At 44.6% G+C, this 16,879-nt stretch overlaps 1 protein-coding gene across 1 annotated transcript; it reads left to right on the forward strand.

The window, feature by feature from the left end:
* The first annotated feature begins 3,363 nt into the window (after positions 1-3,363).
* Positions 3,364-16,362, forward strand: LOC145362579 (uncharacterized). Its single transcript, XM_080218580.1, has 3 exons — positions 3,364-3,976; positions 4,046-4,386; positions 15,459-16,362. Exons 1-3 carry the CDS (start codon positions 3,650-3,652, stop codon positions 16,360-16,362), a joined length of 1,572 nt encoding a protein of 523 aa, XP_080074706.1. The 5' UTR covers positions 3,364-3,649.
* Positions 16,363-16,879: the final 517 nt, after the last annotated feature.

A 16,879-nucleotide genomic window follows, 5' to 3' on the forward strand; every position in this document is an offset into this window, starting at 1 on the left:
TGCCTGACAGCGCCAGGGACCTGGGTTCGATTCCCGGCTTGGGTCACTATCTGTGTGGAGTTTGCACATTCTCCCCATATCTGCGTGAGTTTCCTCCGGGTGCTCCGGTTTCCTCCCCAGTCCAAAGATCTGCAGGCTAGGTGGACTGGCCATGCTAAATTGACCTTAGTACCCTCAGGGGGATTAACAGGGTAAATAGGTGAGATTACAGGGATAGGGCCTGAATGGGATTGTTGTTCAGTGCAGGCTCAATGGGCCAAATGGCCTGCTTCTGCACTGTAGGAATTCGATAATAATTGAGGTTAAAGACTGGAGAAGCTGGAAATGGGAAGTAAAAACAGTAAGTTGTGGAAATGGGAATTAAAAACAGAAAGTTGTGGAAATGGGAAGTAAAAACAGTAAGTTGTGTGGAAATGGGAAGTAAAAACAGAAAGTTGTGTGGAAATGGGAAGTAAAAACAGTAAATTGTGGAAATGGGAAGTGAAAACAGAAAGTTGTGGAAATGGGAAGTAAAAACAGAAAGTTGTGGAAATGGGAAGTAAAAACAGAAAGTTGTGGAAATGGGAAGTAAAAACAGAAAGTTGTGGAAATGGGAAGTAAAAACAGTAAGTTGTGGAAATGGGAAGTAAAAACAGTAAGTTGTGGAAATGGGAAGTAAAAACAGTAAGTTGTGGAAATGGGAAGTAAAAACAGAAAGTTGTGGAAATGGGAAGTAAAAACAGAAAGTTGTGGAAATGGGAAGTAAAAACAGTAAGTTGTGGAAATGGGAAGTAAAAACAGAAAGTTGTGGAAATGGGAAGTAAAAACAGAAAGTTGTGGAAATGGGAAGTATAAACAGTAAGTTGTGGAAATGGGAAGTATAAACAGTAAGTTGTGGAAATGGGAAGTAAAAACAGTAAGTTGTGGAAATGGGAAGTAAAAACAGAAAGTTGTGGAAATGGGAAGTAAAAACAGTAAGTTGTGGAAATGGGAAGTAAAAACAGAAAGTTGTGGAAATGGGAAGTAAAAACAGAAAGTTGTGGAAATGGGAAGTATAAACAGTAAGTTGTGGAAATGGGAAGTATAAACAGTAAGTTGTGGAAATGGGAAGTAAAAACAGAAAGTTCTGGAAATGGGAAGTAAAAACAGAAAGTTGTGGAAATGGGAAGTAAAAACAGAAAGTTGTGGAAATGGGAAGTAAAAACAGAAAGTTGTGGAAATGGGAAGTAAAAACAGAAAGTTGTGGAAATGGGAAGTAAAAACAGAAAGTTGTGGAAATGGGAAGTAAAAACAGAAAGTTGTGGAAATGGGAAGTATAAACAGTAAGTTGTGGAAATGGGAAGTATAAACAGTAAGTTGTGGAAATGGGAAGTATAAACAGAAAGTTCTGGAAATGGGAAGTAAAAACAGAAAGTTCTGGAAATGGGAAGTAAAAACAGAAAGTTGTGGAAATGGGAAGTAAAAACAGAAAGTTGTGGAAATGGGAAGTAAAAACAGAAAGTTGTGGAAATGGGAAGTAAAAACAGAAAGTTGTGGAAATGGGAAGTAAAAACAGAAAGTTCTGGAAATGGGAAGTAAAAACAGAAAGTTGTGGAAATGGGAAGTAAAAACAGAAAGTTGTGGAAATGGGAAGTAAAAACAGAAAGTTGTGGAAATGGGAAGTAAAAACAGAAAGTTGTGGAAATGGGAAGTAAAAACAGAAAGTTGTGGAAATGGGAAGTAAAAACAGAAAGTTGTGGAAATGGGAAGTAAAAACAGAAAGTTGTGGAAATGGGAAGTAAAAACAGAAAGTTCTGGAAATGGGAAGTAAAAACAGAAAGTTGTGGAAATGGGAAGTAAAAACAGAAAGTTGTGGAAATGGGAAGTAAAAACAGAAAGTTGTGGAAATGGGAAGTAAAAACAGAAAGTTGTGGAAATCCTCAGCAGGTTTTGGCAGCTTCTGTGAAGAGAAACAGAGTTAACATTTACAATGCCAGGGGATTGTTGTTGATGAGCTGAGTATTTGCAGCATTGTGGTGAGCTTTGAGAAACATTCTGAATGTGAATTTCTAGTTCTTACACAGATCTGGATGTCAATCTGATTTCACACCTTCCTCTGAACACTTTCCAAACTCACCTCCAGCTCATTGTCCATTCCTTCACTAAACACCCGGATGGACAATCACCACCACAACATGGCGGCGCCCGCCGGTTGCCCGGGTAACCGGGCCCAGGCAACGGGGAGGAAGCCCGCCCACTCGCCCCCCTCCCTTACCAAGATGGCCGTCCCCGCGCTCCGCTCCCTGAACAAAAGACACGCCTTCCTCTCCCAAGATGGCGGCGGTGACCTGGGTTCAATCCAAGTCCCGGATGATCCTCTTCCTATTGGCCCGGATCTGCCCGTCAATCACTCCCCGGCCCATTGTGAGCTGGAGCATGCGCAGTGTGACTGTGAAGCTGGACTCAGGCGGGTGAGTGGAGGAGGTTCCAAACCCCCCAATAAGACCCATTGGGTTTACTGTCAGTCTGCAGACAGGAGCTGGAGAACTGAACCCAGACAGAGGACAGGGAGGGAGGAAAGAAATGGTGAGATGGGTTTGGATTTCAGACCAAGGAGGAGGGAGAGTGTGTGGGACAGGGATTTACAGATTTAGAACAAAGAACAATGCAATGCAGGAACAGGCCCTTTGGCCCACCAAGCCTGTGCTGATTCCTAATTTAGATCCACTACTTATTGTCCTACGTGGTTTCTATCCCTCTGTTCACCTCCTGTTCACATGTCTATCAAGACACGCCTTGAATGTTGCTAAAGTGCCTGCTTCCATCACCTCCATTGGCAGTACGTTCCAGGCACCCATAACCCTCTGTGTGAAAAACTTTCCCCATCTCATCTTGAACCTGTGCCCTCTCATAGTCGACCCTCCCGCCCTGGGAAAGAACCTCTGACTATCCATCCTATCTATGCATCTCATGATCTTGTAGACCTCTATCAGGTCACCCTCTCAAGCCTCTGTCTTTCCAGTAAAAACAATCCAGGTTTATCCAACCTCTTCTCGTACCTTAAACCCTCTAGACCGGGCAACGTCTGGTAAACCTTCTTTATACTCTCTCCAAAGCACCCACATCCTTTTGGTCGTGAGGTGACCATAACTGCATGAAATACTCTAAATGTGGCCTAACTGAAGTTTTATGCAGCTGTAACACTTCTTGCCAACTTTTATACTTGATGTTCTGGCCAATGAAGGCAAGCAAGAAAGGAAAAAATGTTCCAGAGAAACTAAAATTGTTCAGAATTTTTATCCTGGACTGACTGATGACTTTTGTAAACTGTTTTACAGAATATTGGAAAGGAGGAATTACAGACGGAAACAGATATCACACCGAGATCTGACAGAGTCACTCGATTCATCAGGGTCTGAATATCATTGGCCTTTGAATGTGGAAGGAGAAATGTTTGTTCTGTCTGTGAGAAAAGATTTCAGACATCAATGTGACTGGAAAAGCACTGAGACACACAAATACCTGAGTGAGAGTATTTCTGTGAACTGACTACGGAAAGAGCTTTAACCAGATACACAGCCTGAAAGAACATCACACCATTCACCGCAAGGAGAAACCATTCACATGTTATGTGTGTGGATGAGGATTCAGCTGTGTGTCCAAACTGGAGAGACACAAGGACACCGGCACCATGGAGAAACCATGGAAATGTGGGGATTGTGGGAAGGGATTCAGTTACCCTTCTGAATTGGAAATGCATCGACGCGCTCACACTGGGGAGAGGCCGTTCACCTGCTCCACCTGTGGGAAGGGATTCACTCAGTCATCCAGCCTGCTGACACACCAGTATGTTCACACTGATCAGACACCTTTCAAATGTTCTGACTGTGAGAAGGCATTTAAAAGCAAAAAGTATCTGCTGAGGCACCAACACATTCACAGTGAGGAGAAGCCATTCACCTGCCCCTTGTGTGGGAAGGGATTCACTGCTACATCCAACCTGCAGAAACACCAACGAGTTCACACTGACAAGAGACCCTTTAAATGTCCAGACTGCAGGAAGTGCTTTAAAACCTCCGGTGAAGAGACGTGTCATCAACGTGTTCACACTGATGAGAGACCATTCAGATGCTCTCACTGTGGGACTGGCTTCAGGCGATCATCTGAACTCACTGTACACCAGCGAATTCACACTGGAGAGAGACCATACACCTGCTGTGTGTGTGGGAAGAACTTCATTCAGTCATACCACCTGCTGAAACACCAGCAAATTCATTCCGATATAAAACCTTTTAAATGTTTTGACTGTGAGCAGAGCTTTAAAAGCAGCAAAAATCTCGTGATGCACCAACGAGTTCACACTGGGGAGAGACCGTTCACCTGCTGTGTGTGTGGGAAGGGATTCACTCAGTCATACAATCTGTTGAAACATCAGTGGATTCACCCTGATATAAAACATTATAAATATTTTGATTATGAGCAGAACATTAAAAGTAGCAATGACCTAATGATACACCAGCAAGTTCACACTGGAGAGAGACTGTTCACCTGTTCCGAGTGTGGGAATGTATTCACTGACTTACAGCAAATGCTCAGACACCAGCAACTTCATGAGTGTGTGCAGGGGTTGGATTCAACTGCTTTTACTGCTGTTAATCACATTGAGGACTGAATGTGTGGGTTAATCCTGAGGTGCGTAAGAAATGTGTCCCAGCCACTCTCTTCCATGGATCAGAGCTCCTTATCTGGGTAGAGAAAACAGGTCCACTCTGGGTTGTCACCCGGCAAGTTGCTGTGGAAGCTTTCTTCATAAGGAGAGAGGGAAGGACAGAGAGCCCTGTTCTGTTAATTTTCAAGGAATTTTTTTTACATCTTATGAAGATTATTAGATAGTGATTGTTTACAGGGCATGCTCTGAAATCAGACTGATATAGAACTATGAGCTATTCCTGATCACAAGTGACTATTCCCAGTCTGAAAACGTCTCTGATCTGAAGTTTCCAAATGTTTTTGTGGCATTTGAGTTTTCAGATGAAAAGCACTGACAATAACAAAACACAGAACATTACAGCGCAGAACAGGCCCTTCGGCCCACGATGTTGCGCCGACCAGTTAAAAAACAATGACCCACTAACCTAAACCAACCCCTTTTCGTCCATAAACCTATCCACGGATCTCTTAAACGCCCCCAAACTAGGCGCATTTACAACTGCAGCAGGCAGGGCATTCCAATCCCTCACCACCCTCTGGGTAAAGAATTTACCCCTGACATCCGTCCTATAACTACCCCCCCTTAATTTAAAGCCATGCCCCCTCGTGCTAGATTTCTCCATCAGAGGAAAAAGGCTATCACTGTCCACCCTATCTAAACCTCTAATCATCTTATATGTTTCAATAAGGTCCCCTCTTAGCCGCCTTCTTTCCAGCGAAAACAACCCCAAATCCCTCAGTCTCTCCTCATAGGACTTCCCCTCCATACCAGGCAACATCCTGGTAAACCTCCTCTGCACCCTCTCCAAAGCCTCCACATCCTTCCTGTAATGTGGGGACCAGAACTGCACACAGTACTCCAAGTGCGGCCGCACCAGAGTTGTGTACAGTTGCAACATGACGCTGTGACTCCTAAATTCAATCCCCCTACCAATAAACGCCAAGACACCGTATGCCTTCTTAACAACCCTATCTACTTGATTCCCAACTTTCAGGGATCTATGTACACATACACCTAGATCCCTCTGTTCATCCACACTATTCAAAGTCCTCCCGTTAGCCCTATACTCAACACATCTGTTATTCCTATCAAAGTGAATTACCTCACACTTCTCCACATTAAACTCCATCCGCCACCTCTCGGCCCAGCTCTGCAACCTGTCCAAGTCTTCCTGCAAACTATGACATCCTTCCTCACAATCTACCACACCTCCGACTTTGGTGTCATCAGCAAATTTACTAATCCACCCAACTATACCCTCATCCAGATCATTAATAAAAATTACAAACAGCAGTGGCCCCAAAACAGATCCCTGAGGCACACCACTCGTAACCGAACTCAGTTACTAACCGTAACAGTTAGTATTTATCCAGTAGCAGGTTAAAATGTACCAAGACCCTTCACAGACAGTAAGAAGCTGGATTGAAAAGGTAAGGAGGCAAATTTAGGAGGGATTTCCATCCTTTAGGACCTCAGCTGGTGAAAGTATAAGTGAAGTGAAGCCAGTTGGGGGAGCTGAAGAAGGTCAGGACATGTTATTTTGTTGTCTCCTGGGATGTGGGCATCACTGGAAAGGCCAGAACTTATTACCCATCCCTTATTGTCCTTCAACTGAGTGGCTTGCTCTGCCCTAGACTCAACCACATTGCTGTGAGTCCAGAGTCACACGTAGGCCAGACCAGATAAGGATGGCACATTTCCTTCTCTAAAGGAACTTAGTAAAGTTTTACAACAATTGATGATAACTAACGTGAACATCATTACTGAGACTAGCTTTAGAATTCCAGATTCATTAACTGAATTGGGAATTTGAACCCATGTCCCCAGAGCATTAGGCTGGACTTCAAGATGACTATTCCAGAAGTGGACATGGTTAACAGCTTCATGTTTTGAGGTGTCCAGATCACCAACAACCTGTCCTGGTCCCTCCACACTAACACTATAGTTAAGAAACTCAACCAACACCTCTGCTTTCTCAGGAGGCTAAGAAAATTTGGCATGTCCGCTACAACTCTCATTAGCTTTTACAGATGCATCATAGAAAGCATTCAAGTCTGAGATCACAGACCAACCAACTCAAGAACACCTTCTTCTCTACTGCCATCAGACTCTTGAATGGACCTACCTTGCATTAAGCTTTTCTCTACACCAGAATGATAGGGAGTGGGATAGCTTGATCTTGGAATTGGACATAGCTCGGCACAACATTGAGGGCCGAAGGGCCTGTACTGTGCTGTAATGTTCTATGTTCTAGCTATGACTCTAACACTATTTTCTGCACTGTCTCCTTTCTTTTTCCCTGATGTACTTTACAAACAATATGTTTTGTTTGTATGTTGTGCAAGAAACAATACTTTTCACTGTATCCCAATATAGGTGACAATAATAAATCCAATCAAAGACATTACCACTATGTCACCTTCTTCCCTAATTGGAGGAGGGCAGGGAGGTTGGAAGGTTAAGGGGCTAGTGGAGGTTCCAGAGGCTGTCTATCATGGAGAAAGTGGCTGCCTCTATGGAGCTTCAAGTACGATTCTGACTCACCTCCATGCAGGTCATGACCATAAACTGTAAACTTCCAGCCCTTGTCCATTCTTACATCCTGAGAACCAGCTCCCCCTCTCTCTGGCTTTGTGCTGATTATCAATCCGGCTGGGAGCCACTGGGTGGATGAGTGGGTGAAGGAATGTTCAATGCACATGAAGGAGATTGGGTGTGTTTCCCCATTTTTGTTTTGTTCACTTTTCCAATATTTATTTATTTCCATTTTTAACCAAAAGATATTCAAGTTGTAACACTGAAATCCAAAGGAGTTTAAATCTGTTAAAATCAATCCCCATTCAGTACACAGGAGGACTGGACCCAATTTTTTATAGTATAAATAAACACAAATCTTACAAGATGTTTATCAGGGGAATTGTTTTTCTGAGAGACCAGGGACGGTCAAACTCTGTCCCAAAGTTCAGATTAGGGCCCTGAGCCTGGGCTATGGGACCACACACATGGAGCATCATTCACGCATGTCCTTCACCCCTGATTTAAATCACTCCACCATTGGTGGTCATGCCTTCAGATGCCTGGACCCGAAGCTCTGGAATTTCCTCCCTAAACCTCTCCACCTTTCCACTTCATTTTCCTCCCTAAAGACTGTCCTTATAACCAATCTCTTTGTATCATCTGACGCAATATGTCCTTTTGTTCCTGTGAAACTGCTTAGGACATTTTATTAAATGAAAAACTCTACATAAATATAAGTTGTTGTTCGAGTTCAGTGAGATCTGATTGCTTACTGTGCGAGTGAATCTGTATAAATGTAACTCAGGTGGACACAGTTTATTAGAACTGACCTGGGGAGAAGAAAGCTCTGAACTAACCACTGGACTTTCTGTTCTAACTTGCTTTTACACCTGAAGCTAAATGTTTTCCAGACACACTGGCTACCTACGGAAGAAATCTGAAATTTTAAACACCACCCTCCCTTAAATAAGAAATATATATATATACACATTGATATCAAGTACATGGCTATCATTACATTTTTTTTATTCATTTGTGGGACATGGTCATCATTGGCTGGCCAGCATTTATTGCCCACCCCTAGTTGCCCTTGGTGAGCATCTAAGAATGAACCACATTGCTGTGGCTTTGGTGTCACATGGAAGCCAGACCAGGTAATGATGGCAGATTTCTTTCCCTAAAGGACATTTGTGAACATATATGCAGATATATGAATTAGGAGTAGGCCACTCAGCCCCTTGAGTCTGGTTTGCCATTCAGTAAGCTCATGTCTGATCTGATTGTAATCTCAATTCCAAAGCCCCTGATAACTTTTCACCCTCTTATTTATTGTTACCATCTTTGACCAGACTCCGGGACGTGAGGGAAAATCCAATTAGGGACAATCAACATTTTTGATTAAAATAAAGGTTGTGATTCAAGACAGATAACAAGTAGGACAGTAGCACAGTGGTTAGCACTGCTGCCTCATCACCCAGGGCCAAGGTTCGATTCCTTGTCCTGACACAGTCAAGGATTTGTGTACATCCACTCCCAGTCACTGTGTTCCTGCACCCTGTTTAAAACTGTCCCATTTTGTTTATTCTGCCTCTCCACATTCTTCCTTCCAAAATCTATCATTGACTAAATCACTTTGGGATGTTCTGAGGGTGTGAAAGGTTCTGAACAAGAAATTTCTTTCTCTTTCACAACTGATTTAAGGCGGTAGATTTTGCTTCAAAGATTAAATTGGGATTGATTTCAGAGTTAATTATTTGACTGATCAGGAAGAATTAAGAGGAAAGATCAGGTCCTTTAAGGTACATTGCAGGCTTGGTAGTTCAATCAGCTCCACTCTCAGTTCAGGAGAACTCAGCAACTTCACATACTGTCCACAGGGGAGTTCCTCTGCTGCACAGAATCCCTACAGTGCAGGAGGAGGCCATTCAGCACCGAGTCTGCATTGACCACAATCGCACCCAGGCCCTATCCCCATAACCCCACCTTTCTAATCCTCTGACACTAACAGGCAATTCAGCATGGCCACACATCTTTGTGCTGTGGGAGGGAACCACAGCACTTGGAGGAAACCCGTGCAGACACAAGGAGAATGTGCAAACTCCATGCAGATAGTGACCCGAGCCTGGAATTGAAGCCGGCGCTGCGAGGTAGAAGTGCTAACCACAATGCAACCGTGCAATGGGACCAACATTCGTGTTTTAACTAACGTCACTGTGGATTAATCAGACTGCTGTTTGTGGAATCTTACTGTGCACAAACTGACTGCTGGGATCAGTAATAACTTATATTTATATTACTATATTGTATTAATAACTTGCATTGGTGATGGCCTGGTGGTGCTGCCGCTAGACTATTGTTAATGTTCTGGGAACCCAGGTTTGAATCCCACCACGACAGTTGGTGGAATTTGAATTCAATAAAAAAAACCCTGGAATTAAGAATCTACTGATGGCCATGAAACAATTGTCGATTATTGGAAAAACCCATCTTGTTCACTAATGTCCTTTCGGGAAGGAAATGTGCCGTCCTTACCTGGTCTGGCCTACACGTGACTCCAGGCCCACAGCAATGTGGTTGACCCTCAACTGCCCGCCAATTAGGGATGGAGAATTATTGCTGGCCAGCCAGAGACACCCATGTTACACAAATTAAAACTAAACATGTTTACTGTGGGGGTGGGGTGAGTGTGGGAGGCTGGTCAGGAATGGATTGAATCATTCCGTTTAAAGGTAACACAGGCATGGATGAGGGTTTCAGCAGCAGGTGGGGTGCACGGGCTACATGATGGAGACTGAAATATCTGATATTAGTGATGGTGTGGAAATGTGGTCAGAAACTCATCTTGGGGTCAAATCTGACATTGAGATTGTGAAGGGTGTGGGTCAGCCTCAGACAGTTCCGAGGAAGGTGGATGTGCTCAGTTGTTAGGGAATGGGATTTGGAATGGTGACTGAAAACAATCGCTTTGATCTTCTCAATTTTTAACTGGAGGTAATTTCTACTCATTCAGTACTGAATGTGGGAGAAGCAGTTTGATAATTTAGTAACAGTGGAGGAATGGAGGGGGATGAGGGTGAGTTACAGCTGGGTGTTATCAGTGTACGTGGGAAATTTCACACGGTGCTTTCGAATGATGTCACTTAATGGCAGCATGTGGATGAGAAATAGGAGGGACCACAGATAGATCCTTGGGGAACATCAAGTTCAGGGGCCTTGGAGAGGAAAAGGAAGCTGGAGAGGCGGTCAAAGATTGATTTTTCAGAATGTGTGGTGACAGTGGATTTAAAGGTGAGAAGGATTAGGACCACAAGTAAACAGTATCAATTAATATAGAGAAGGCAAATGGTCAGCAACTTAGTGTGAATAGGGTCAATAGAACATAAGGGTTGTGGGGTGGGGTCATGCACAAGCTGAGTTCTGACAGGGCATAAGAGAGAGATGGGAGGGAAACTGGAGAAAAATGTGAGTTCCAGACTTAGTTAAGGATAGTTTGGCCCAGTGGGCTTGTGGAAGGAAGGGAAGCAGCAGAGGCAGCTGACCAGATTGTCTCCATGTTAGTGCCAAAAAGTTCCATGAGCCTCTCACACTTGTTGTTGGTGAGCATGGATGAGACAGGGGAGAGAATTTCAAAAGGAACAAACTGTAACAGCTATTAAAAAAGATTCAGCACAGTGTATTTTACACAAACTATTTTCTTAAGCAAAAAATATTAGCCCCTGTAACTGGGCTGGGGTTTGAAAAAGAACAGAAAAAGACTCCAATGAATTCATTGACTGAAGTTACTCACAAAGTTGCTGGTGTCTCAGCAGGTGGAATGACGGAGTGAATCCCTTTCTACATTCCACAGTCTTTTCTTGGTTTGAATTTGCTGGTGTACAGTGAGTTCGGATGATCGCCTGAACCCAGTCCCAGAGCAGGAGCACCTGAACAGTCTCTCATCAATGTGAATTGGCTGATGGAACATCAGATCTCAACGTCTTTTATAGCATTTACCACAGTCCAGATATTGGAAAAGTCTCTGCTCAGTGCGAACACATTGATGGGACATCAGATTCTCAAAACCTTTAAAGCACTTAAGCATTTAAATGGTCTCTTGTCGTAAACTCGCTGGTGTCTCAACATCTTGGATGAATCAGTGAATCCTTTCCCACGCTTGGGGCAGGTGAACGGTTTTCCAAAGTGTGGACTCGCTGGTGCTTCAACAGGTTGGATAAATCATTGAATCCTTTCCCACACACATTATAACTGAATGGCCTCTCCCCAGTGTCTCAGCAGGCTGGATAAATCACTGAATCCCTTCCCACACTTAGAACAAGTGAAACGTTTCTCCCCAGTGTGACTGTGTTGATGAGTTTCTAGCTGAGACGGGCAACAAAATGACTCCTCACAATCCCTGCGTTTCCATGGTTTCTTCGTGTGAACACGTTTATGTTGCCACAAGCCTGATGATCAATTGAAGCCTCATCTACACACAGAACAGGTGTATGGTTTCTCCCCACTCTGAATGGTGCTTTTTCCTTCCATGTTCAAGACTCAATGATATTCAGTTCCAATAACTTGGGTGAACTTATCAGACCCTGGTGTGATGTTTCGTTTCCTGTTCCCCAAATACAAAACTTCCCCTTTTAAGGCCCTATCAAATTGATTTAAAACAGAAAGAAAATGAGTGAGACAGAACCAAAAAAACACAAAGGCAGGTTTTAAAATTGAGCTGAATGAATCAGGTAACTTGTGGGGCTGGCACTAGGAAAGAGCAACTATGAAAGTTGCCTCCTTCTGCTCTGTAGGAATTCTGTGAGACTCGGACGTTGTCATGAGGGAATAGGTTTTGGAGAACAGTATTTGCTTCCTTTTCATTCCTGCGCTGTCACTGCTCTGTCTGATCAATAAGACATTGGGACTCAGAGGGATGATGTAGTTTGATGGATAGGTTGTCTCCATTCTGAACAATGGGGAACTCAGGAGCAGCATTGTGTACTATCTACAAGATGCACTCCAGAAATTCATCTTAGCACCTTCCAAACTTACAACCACTTCCATCTAAAAGGACAAGGGCAGCAGAGGCATGGGAACGCCACCAACTGCAAGCTCCACTCCAAACCACTCACCATCCTGACTTGGAAATATATCGCATTCCTTCGCAGTCACAAGGTCAAAATCTTGGAATTCCCTCCCTACCAGCAGCATGGATGTACCTACACCATATGGACTGCAGTGGTTCAGATCCCAACAAACATGGTGTCTGCACCTGCGCGCTGCTGCACATTGCCCCTTACAAAGATATCGGCCGCACATGCGAACTGATGAACATTACTACCGACAGAACAGCATCAGTCACAATCCAACACTTGTAATCACTTGTGAACTTGCTGATGCCAATCCAACAGGAGAAAAACCCTCTGACCCTCCCACTTCACCAACTGTCAGAATGAACATGGTTCTGTCCTGGGTGTGATTAACAGCAGAATCCAACACTTGTAATCACTTGTGAACTTGCTGGTGTGTCCGCATGTTCGATAACTGAGTGAATCCCTTCCCACAATCAGAGCAGGTGAATGGCCTCTCCCCAGTGTGAACTCGCTGGTGTCTCCTCAGGTCAGATGAATCACTGAATCGCTTCCTGCACTGGGAGCAGATGAACAGCCTCAGCCCAGCATGAACTCGCTCGTGTTTCCTGAGGTCAGATGAATGGCTGAATTGCTTCTCACACTCAGAACAGGAGAATGGCTTCTCCCCAGTGTGGACTCGTATGTGCGTCCGCAGGATGGATGAATTACTGAATTCCTTCCCACACACAGAGCAAGTGAATGGTCTCTCCCCAGTGTGAATTCGCTGGTGTGACTGTAGGTGGGATAACTGGGTGAATCCCTTCTCACAATTAGGACAGACAAATGGTCTCTCTCCAGTGTGAATTCGCTGGTGTGTCTGTAAGATGGATGGGTTACTGAACCCCTTCCCACAAACAGGGCAGATGAATGGCTTTTCCCCTGTGTGACAACGTCAATGAATTTCCAGGTGAGACGGGCAATGCAAACATTTCCCACAATCTCCACATTTCCATGGTTTCTCCATGGTGTCGATGTCCTTGTGTCTCTCCAAGTCTGACAATCAGTTGAAGCCTCGTTCACACATACAACCCATGTGCAGTCTCTCCCTGCTGTGAATGATGTGATGTTTCTTCAGCCAATGTAACTGATTAAAATGTCTTTCACAGTCACCGCATTGTACACTCTCAGTCAGGTGTCTTTCTCTGTACTATTCCAGTCACACTGATATTAAAATCTCTCACAGCAGACAAAAACTGAAGGTTGATGATATTCAGCTCCTGATGAATGGAATGACTCTGTCAGATCCTGATGTGCTGTCTACTTTGAGTGTTCTGTCTGCGATATTGCCTCTCCTAATATATTGTAAAAGAATTTACAAACGTTATCAGATACAGTACACGGTAGAAATTCAGAACAGAATTTTAATTGCTAAGGAACATTCATTCTTCTCTCATTTATTGAAGGCTGTAAATATCTGGACCACATACTCTCTAATCACATTCTGCTGTATTCAATACACACCCAATAACACTATGATCTATAATTATACAGTACTCTATCACATGATTAGAGATACACAGAACTGTTAGGGAGTATTTTATTTCAAAAGTGTTGCTGACCTGAAACTCTCTGCCGACTAGCTTGTTTGAAGTAGAAGAGGAGAATAATTTCAGAATTAAATTGAAGGGGCTCTTCAAGGAAATAAACGTGTAGGGGGAATGGGGATGTAGAGAAGATATGGGAGTGACTAGATTGTCCTCCAGAGTGTTAGCATGAGCCCAAGTTACTGAATGGACACTTTGTGTCATAATGACTGCTGGAAATGCATATTGTAGCTGCAGCGGAATAATACAAGGTTAGAAGTAACTACTGTATTTTGTTACAAATACAGATCTAATCTGTACCATATTACAAGACTAGACATCTCTGGCCTATCTTAATTTACTGTCCCCTTAAAAGTCAGCCAACTCCTGGAGAAACTATCTCTTTAATTGTGAACATTAGGAAAGAGATGATCCTTTTACCCAGACAAATAAATGTGTCAAACTGAGGGAGTGAAAGAATGTCAATGTCTCTGATAGAGAGAGTCCTGGGCCAACCTTTCCAGAGTCTGCAGCCTCCCTGGATTCACTTCCTTTCCCTTCAGTTGCTGCAAGTCCCCAGTTTCCCTCAGAATGAGAATAGAAATGGAAAGAGGGGGAAAAGAAAGTGTTTTACTCACAAATGAAGGCGACAGGAGGAGGTTTCAGTCTGTTGTGGACCTCAATCTGAGTGTCACAAAGACCTGATTGGCTGGAGGACCAGAGTCCTTCCGGTCCTCCAACTTCTCCCATTGGTCAACACCCCAGCACGAGGGTCAGGAGGCGGGCAAACCCGCACATGAGCAGCCGCCCCTCGCCCTTGGACATGCGCTGTCCCGGGCCGGGGGAGACGGGGAGATCACCGAGCGGCTTCTCGCTCTGGCCGGAGCCGCCAGCCGCTTGTCTGGAAACCTTGGCTCCCAGGGGTGGGGGCGGGGCTCCCGGGTCTGCGCGCTTGCGCACTGACATTCTATGACGTCATCACAGAAGAGGCTGATTCTTATTGGGTGATTCAGACAGGCTCCATTGTCGACGTCACAATGCGGAAGTTGGATTGATTCAGATTTCAGGTTCAGACTCCCTCCTCTGGGCAACATCTGGGAGGAAGTCAGTGTCTCCCCCTTTCCATTTCTATTCTCATTCTGGGGGAAATTGGGGACCTGCAGCAACTGAAGGGTAAGGGAGTGAATCCAGGGAGGGTGCAGACTCTGGAAAGGTTGGCCCAGGTTTCTCTCTCTCTCTTAAAGACATTGGCATCCTTTGTAGTGTTCCACAGGGACTAGAAATGTCTGTTCTGAATTTCTATCTTGTTCTGACAGTGATGACTTTTGTAAATTCTTTTTACAGGATATTAGAAGGAGACGATTTGCCGATAGAAATCTCAAGACCGAACAGTCACTCGATTCATGGGAACTGAATGTCATCAGTTTTGAATCTGGAACCAGAAGCGTTTATCTTTTTGAATTGGGTGAACAATTTGGTGTGAACAGTAAAGCATTGAGGCACACGCAACCGGAGTGGCAGTGTTCCAGTGCACATTTTGTGAAAACTGCAGGAGAGACAGAAAGACACTCAGATCATGGAAAAGCCATGGCAATGTGGCGACTGTGAAAAGTCATTCCGTTCCCCATCGGTGCTGGAAATTCATCGACGCATTCACACTGGGGAGAGGCCATTCACCTGCTCCGATTGTGGGAAAGGGTTCACTCGGTTATCGATCTTGCTGACACACCAGCGAGTTCACACAGGGGAGAGGCCCTTCACCTGCTCTGATTGTGGGAAGGGATTCACTCAGTCATCACACTTGCTGATACACCAGCGGGCTCACAGTGGAGAGAAGCCATTCACTTGCCCCATGTGTGAGAAGGGATTCAGCGATTCATCCACCCTGCAGACACACCAGAGAGTTCACACTGGGGAGAGGCCATTCATCTGCTCCATGTGTGGTAAAGGATTTGCTCAGTCATCCAACCTGTATTCACACCAGCGAGTTCACACCGGAGAAAGACCATTCCCCTGCTCTGTGTGTGGGAAGGGATTCAGTAACTCTGCCAACCTGCTGAGACACCAGCAACTTCACACTGGGGAGGCTTCCTTCACCTGCTTTGAGTGTGGTAAAGGATTCAGTGATTCATCCAATCTGTTTTCACACCAGCGAACTCACACTGGGGAGAGGCCATTCACCTGCTTTCTGTGCGGGAAGGGATTTAGTCAGGCATCCAGCCTGCAGACACACCAGCGAGTTCACACCGGGGAGAGACCATTCACCTGCTCTGTGTGCGGCAAGGGATTCAGTGATTCGTCCAACTTGATTTCACACCAGCGAGTTCACACTGGGGAGAGGCCATTTAACTGCTTTGTGTGTCAGAAGGGATTCAGTCGATTCTCCAACCTGCTGACACACCAGCGACTTCACACTGGGGAGAGGCCGTTCACCTGCACTGAATGTGGAAAGGGATTCACACGGTCATCCCACCTACTGAGACACCAGCGAGTTCACAAGCGATTACAAGCATTGGATTCTGCTGTTAATCACACCCAGGACTGAACCATGTTCATTCTGACAGTGGGTGAAGTGGGAGGGTCAGAGGGTTTCTTTCTGCTGGACTGGCCGGTCTCAGGACTTTGTTTCCAGTGGGCTGATGCTCTTTGAGCCTGGGAGAGCACATCTCCACTGAAATAATCCACAAAAACTGGTGAAGGACGTTTATTTTAGCCTAGATTATAAATAGTGTTTTCCCTACCACTACAGGTAGATCTAAAATAAATACATTTCTCTCTGTTCCATTGAGTCTACAAGCACAGGGCCAGGCCAGTCGGCTCAATCAGTCTGTGTCAGTATTTATAAGCCTCCACCCACCCCTCTTCATCTCCCCCCATCAGCATATCCTTTCTCCCTCTTGTATGTATCCAGCTTCCCCTTCAGTGTATTCATGCTGTTCACCTCAACCACTCGCTGTGGTAGCGAGTTCCACATTCTCACCACTCGCTGGGCCAAGCGGTTTCTCACTGAACTCCCTATTAGATAATTAAATCTCTGAAAATGTACTCTGCATTTATAACAA

The sequence above is a fragment of the Carcharhinus amblyrhynchos genome, unplaced genomic scaffold (genome assembly GCF_965287045.1).
Source record: "Carcharhinus amblyrhynchos unplaced genomic scaffold, sCarAmb.v2.hapA scaffold_38, whole genome shotgun sequence".
NCBI classification, from domain to species: Eukaryota; Metazoa; Chordata; class Chondrichthyes; order Carcharhiniformes; family Carcharhinidae; genus Carcharhinus; species Carcharhinus amblyrhynchos.

Excerpts from the sequence above, each read along its gene's own strand:
- LOC145362579 (XM_080218580.1), top strand. The coding sequence starts at position 3,650 with ATGGAGAAACCATGGAAATGTGGGGATTGTGGGAAGGGATTCAGTTAC. Across the intron at positions 3,977-4,045 it reads ACCTGCAGAAACACCAACGA|ACGTGTCATCAACGTGTTCA; the intron begins GTTCACACTGAC and ends TCCGGTGAAGAG. Across the intron at positions 4,387-15,458 it reads CAGTCATACAATCTGTTGAA|TCATCGACGCATTCACACTG; the intron begins ACATCAGTGGAT and ends GGTGCTGGAAAT.